The sequence below is a fragment of the Budorcas taxicolor genome, chromosome 9 (genome assembly GCF_023091745.1).
Source record: "Budorcas taxicolor isolate Tak-1 chromosome 9, Takin1.1, whole genome shotgun sequence".
Taxonomy (NCBI): Eukaryota; Metazoa; Chordata; class Mammalia; order Artiodactyla; family Bovidae; genus Budorcas; species Budorcas taxicolor.
In genome coordinates this window covers 87263477-87269630 of record NC_068918.1, presented here as the reverse complement: position 1 = coordinate 87269630, position 6154 = coordinate 87263477, and the positions used below count along the sequence as shown (strand labels likewise).

At 43.7% G+C, this 6154-nt stretch overlaps 1 protein-coding gene across 1 annotated transcript; it reads right to left on the bottom strand.

Annotated features, from left to right (window-relative positions):
* Positions 1-96: 96 nt before the first annotated feature.
* Positions 97-5464, bottom strand: MRPL18 (mitochondrial ribosomal protein L18). Its single transcript, XM_052645864.1, has 4 exons — positions 5316-5464; positions 4615-4801; positions 1022-1253; positions 97-472 (listed from the first exon to the last, which is right to left on the bottom strand). The coding sequence occupies exons 1-4, from the start codon at positions 5365-5367 to the stop codon at positions 401-403; spliced, it is 543 nt and encodes a 180-aa protein (XP_052501824.1). The 5' UTR covers positions 5368-5464; the 3' UTR covers positions 97-400.
* Between the last annotated feature and the right edge of the window lie 690 nt (positions 5465-6154).

Sequence of the window (6154 nt, the reverse complement as noted above, 5' to 3'; positions counted from 1 at the left end):
CTATGACCTAGCCACGGTGACAAGTGCACAAACCTTTAATGTGTATCCTTGCCACATGGAGTTCACAGTTGGAGAAAATGTCATATAACTAGAAAATAACAGTCAATAATATACCTTTATTCTTTAACTTATAAACAACAATTTAATTTGTCCTTCAGAAGTTAATTACAATCGGCAACAGTTTTTCTCAGATACTTCTCTCATGTCCAGGAGGGGAAGAATTCAGCCCTGGATTTAAGACAAACATACTGAAGGGGAGAAGACGACGACCTTAACTAATAACATTCTGCTCTTAGATTTTTGTATAAAATGTCCAAGCTGGCAGTTCTTCCAGAGGCTCTCTTCTGAAGAATGAAGAGCTGACAGCTTTCATTTACAAGCTCCAAACAATGCTTCTGCTTCATTCATAGATTCTCCGAGGCTCCTGCAGCACCACACCACCCTCTATTATGGCAATCTGTAGTCGTTTCATCTGGTTTTGAAGATTAAGAAAGAAGCAGAAGATGAAGTTAACACTACAAGCTGACTAAGCGACCGAACAACAAGCTGACCGTAAACAGCTCACTTCATAAGAGGAAGAGAAATAAACCACCAATCTGCTCCTTGCTAACTTCCCAGCCTACAATGGTTTTTTCAGAAAATGATCTTAATAATGACACAGATAAAAGAAGGTGTAGAGATGTTAAGGATTAGCAGTATTTGAAAATATTCTGTAGACAAAATGATACTATATGAATGGCAGAGAAGTCAACATTACAGCTATAGAATTGGTCGTGTGGGTTTGAACCCTGCCCAGCGCCACACTGAGCCAGTCAGCCAACCTCAGCTACCTTACAGAAGAGAGACCATGAGTCCTGACGCCAAGGCTGCTGTGAAGCCGAAGTGAGGTACCACGCATCAGGACACTCAACTCAGGGTCAGACACTTGGAAAGAACTTTATAAACAAACTACAATTATGTAAGTATCTAATGTCAAGAATTAACATGACACCTTTTAACTAAGTAGTGAGAACAAAAATACCGAGTCTGATGTTGCCTCCCAAGGAGTGGGTTGGTAGACCATGAAGTTGATTCCTGCTTCCAAGCACCGCTGTGCCAGCACTCGTCCTACACTCTCACAAGCCACCACACTTTTGGTGCTATACAGGTGCTTCTTAATGGCCCATTCACGAGTGGATGCCGAAACCACAACCTGGCCATTGCGATGCTCAACAAGTGCTTCTATGTGATGCTGACTCCTTATAACTCGCAACCTAAACAAGGTGAGAGGAGAACAAAAATCATAGAGGAATTCTAAAGACATATGACTTCAGGTGAATAAGTGCAAAAGTATTTCTCAAGAACGCAACGTCTGGTTCATTTATGTCAACGTACCCAACCTGGTTTTTACTTGGGAGAGGTGTGTTTCCTCTGCCTTTATGAGGATATCCTCAATAGTAAACCAAACATTTCTACTTAGCCTCAAATATCCGGAAGAAAGTTGGCCTTTCTTTAGAGCTGAGATTTACACAGTATCTACTTCAAAAAAGGAACTGAGGAGGCAGAGCTTACTTGCTGACTCTTCACTGGATAAAGATATACTTACTCTATATTTTCCAAAATAAATGTAAGATGGATCAAACATTTAAATATAAAAAAAGAAGTCATGTGAGTACTAGAAGACAACATATTTTTAAACAATCTCAAAGTAAGATAAACCTATTTAACTGTATCAAGCTAGTTAACCTAACATCAACCTGTATCATATGGTTTTTATAAAAAAGAAACAGTGACAGTTTTCTGCATGCTGAGAAAAACAAACAAAAAACAGTAAAGTCAACAGGCAAACAAAGAAACAAAAAATACTTTAAAATCATATATTGTTCAAAGGGCTAATTTCCATAATATATAAAAATCCTCCTATAATCAATACGAAAATGACCAGTAACTTACTAGGCAAAGGATTTGGACAGACTGTTCACAGAGAAGGAAACTATTAATGACTCTTAAAACCCATATATATGCCCAATCTCAGTGCTAAACTGCATGCACGAGACAATTAACTGCAACACTGGTTGAAATGATAAAAGATAATCATCAATCCAGAATCAGTGAATTAAAACAGTCATGCAATGGTACTTTACAGTAACTTTAAACAGTTATTTTACACAGTTAAGAACAAAGTAGCACTTTATGCTGCTACTGCTGCTGCAAACATTTATTGAACACTGACTGTACCAGAGAGTCCTAATTGTTTACAGGTATAGCTCACGTCTCAAACTAATCCCATTATCCTTTCTTTCCTTTTGGGCTGCAGAAAATGACACAGAAAGGTTAAATAACTTTAGCAATATTACAACTAATGGTAAGAAATGGTCATAGGCAGGATTTAAGTCCAGGAGACTGGCTCCAGAGCCAATGTTCCCAACCAACACAAAACTTCCAAGACGTATTCTATGGTGGAGGTGGGGGTAGTGGTGAAGGAATGGGTGGGGAAATGCAGAACAACATATATGGTAAGGTAAGATTTATATTAAAAAAAAATACAAGTTTATACTTATATGCACAGACTACCTATAGAAGGGTATATGAGAAACTATTCCTTTTTGGATTTTATAATATCTGCATACATTACACATTTAGAAATAAAGTTCATGATAAAGAAAATGCTGGGAGGGGGGAGAAAACGCTGAAATTAGACTATACTTAATTTCTTAGTATGAAACAGCATTAAAAGCACTAGATTTAGAAATGTGGGTTCTACTCCTGGTTTTGCTGTTAGTCTTAGTGAAAAATCACAAACTGTTAATCCAGTGGTCAACACAGTTTTTCTATAAGGGATCAGACTGAAAGCAGAAAGGGTAGTGGGTCCCTGGAGAAAGAGAACCAGGCGTGGCTTTCTTGACCTAAGAGAATACATTTTTGACCTAAGCCATTTTGTGATCTAAGATTGGCCACTGTACCTGCTCTTGAACAGGTCTCAGTAATTAATGATCTTAAGGGAAGTAAGGGAATGAAGGAACAAAGGAAAAACAGTCAAGAACCAAGAGTAAGAGTCTTGATTCCTCCTCAAGGGACACAGAGAACAACCTGACACCGCCTTTGAGTTCTGCACTCAGGTGGAGGATGGAAATGACAATGTAGACCCTGTGACTTCAACAAACTAAACCTAGGGCTCTGTAGACCTTGGTCCTGATTCTATACTGAGTGCTCCTTTGCTCAAGCCCCTTCATGAATGTGTGTGTAACCTTAACTTAAAACTTCCCCAGTTATGCTATTTGGGGAAACAGTGCTTTGAGAAGACACCCAGTGTTCTCTTTACTTGCTGCAAGTAATAAACCCCTCCCTCTCCTGATCTTGGTTGTGCCTTCTGGCCTTACACCCACCAAGAGGCGAACCTAGTTTTCAGGTAACAATATAGATCAACTGCTCAACTCAGCCACAGTAATACCAGAACAGCCAGGTTCTGGTTTTTATTTTATAACATTCTGGTTTTTTTCCACCACCCATTCTGGAATGGGTGGTGGCTGTGTGCCAATAAAACTTTCTTTGTGGATAAAGAAATTTGATTTTTACAGTTTTCATGTCACAAAATATTCTTTGTATTTTATTTGAACCTTTCAAAAATGTAAAAACATTTAGCTACCAAGCCAGCTTTGGCCAGGAGCAAAAGTCTGCTGATCCTTGTCTTAAACCATCTGTGCAATAAAAGAGTGGGACTCATTATCTCCAAGGTCACTTACAATTTTCTACTGGTAGTACTGTGAACAGGACAAATGGGGGGAAGAGGGAGGTAGGTCTCCAATTATTTAAATATCCAAATATTAACAGAAAGTAATAGTTTGAGTGTTTCAAAAAAAATTCTAGACTTAAGAGCCAGATTATTTCAATATGAACTGCCCTGCCCTCCTTCTTTGAACCCTGTTTCCATCCCCAAGCCTCAATTCCCCTGCTCTATAAAATGGGGGAATTTACTGCACTTGCCTCAAAAAGTACTTTTAAGGAGTAAATGAGAAAATGCATACAAAGTGCCTAGCATCAGGTTCCTGGCAAATAGAAAGTATTCAATAATTAGCCATCTTTATAACAAAGAATAAACCCCTAACTGCTCTCCTACCTTTACCACTGCCCCCTTAAAAATCTGATCTCCTCAAAGGAACCAGAATGATCTTCCATTCAGGCTTAAACTAAAGGAAATCCAGTCAGTTTCCGACTACAATAAAAATAAAGCCTCAAGCGCTTCCTTGATTTACAAAGCTAACAATGTGTGTCCTACCTACCTCTCCATTCACCTCTTGGCCCAGAGCTCTAGGTACACAAGCCTTTCGGTTCCTCAAACACACCAAGCTCATTCCCACCCTAGCTGTTTTCCTCTGTTGGGAACCCTCTTCTTGGCTGATAGTTTGGCTTTTATTCTATTTTCGGAGGATTTCGCAACCAGTCTCCTATTCTTTACATTTTCTCCATGACACCTATTTATTTACCGTTTCCCTCCCTCTTCCCCTCCTAGACCCAGCACAAGTCTGAGAGGAGAATCGCCAGCAGTTACCTGGCCCGCTCCTTAAACGAACTGATGAAAACAATTTGAAGTTCACCGTGCAGGGCTGTGTGGTCAACACGGAGCAACTTAATTACCTGTGCCAGAACTCACGGGAGGGCCACACGGTCCCCCAACCCCGCTCTTTCCTGGCTACAGCTAAGAGCTCCAGATTCCGGGGGTTCCGGTTGGTGAACTCTGGGGCGACGGCTTCATTTCCCACGGGGTCCGCCTCAGGCTTCACCGCTGGCTTAGCACTGGTCGAGAACGCTGCCACCAGACACCCTGAAGAACAAGAACCACCACATGGATCTTAAAAGAATGACGAATACGGACAATCAGGAATATGATATAAACTGTGCCCATCTTCCCCCCCTTGGGCCTCGCGCCCTGGAAGAAGTACAAGAGGTATGTTCAGTAACGGGGTGTCGTCACCACAGAACCTGGTCCTTAATTTTCTACTAGTGTCGTCATCACGCTACCGTTAGCTCCTTTACTTTTCCGTCGGAAATGATGGCTTCCCAGGTGCCTAAAGAATCCGCCTGCCCGGGCAGGAGACGCCAGAGAGGCAGGTTCGATCCCTGGGTGGGGAAAGATTCCCCTCGAGAAGAGAATGGCAACCCACTCCAGTATTCTTGCCTGGAGAATTCCATGGATAGAGGAGCCTGGGTGGCAACCGTCCACGGGGTCGACAGAGTTGGACTCGACTGAGCACGCATAACGCATGCTGCATATATAACGACCACTTGCCACTGCAGACCCTGGGGTGTAACCTGAGAGAAGTGGTAAGACGAATTACCGGGGTTTCTGCAAACCGGCAACAACTCCCAGAACCGCGACCGAAGCGCCATCGCTGAGGAGAATCGCAGCCAAAGCCTCGGACAGACCTCGCCCTCCTCTCCTCAACAGCGTCCCAGAGAGCCGCCAGCCGCAGCCATACTAACTCAGGGAAAAGCCTTCGAATGACGTAAGCTCATAGATGACTAGATCGCCGCGCTAACAAGCCCCTGCAGCTGAGTGGCGGAGAGTGCAATCCGTCATCTCCGTTCCTCCAATCAGCGCATACGCTGTGGCGCACGGAGACGCCGGAGCCAGCCAACCACCTCGCAGTGAGCCAGGAGAGGGGTTGGGCACGGTCCGTTAAGCCGGTCCACGCTTGTCTGCCGCATCCCGCTTCGCTGGCCCGCAAGGCGTTTTGGTAACTTACTTGGGCTCGATAGTTGTCGGGCACGCGCACACACATACACGTTGGTCTCTGCGAGGAAACGGCAGCGCGAGGCGGTTTTCTCTTCAGATGTTATGGTTGTTTTCCCTAATGACTCATGGAGAACCCTTAGGCGGTCCCACTCAGCCTCCCAAGCCTAAACGCTTGAGGCCGGGAATAGAGCGCTTGTTTTGCGCGCTCTCCGCTCGAGCTCATACACTTAAGGAGAACAAGGACGCCGATTTATAAATAACCAAAAACCGTACAGAACCTCGGTCCTACCTCAGACACACCACCTTACCCTACCCGCCCGCTTTCCGTCACACTCCAAGCTCCGCCCTACCGCCCACCTTTTCTAGAAGGTACCAGAATGTGCAGAAGCGCACGCGCAACTTGTACCTAGGGGGAGAAAGCATCAGTCGAGCACCGCCTCC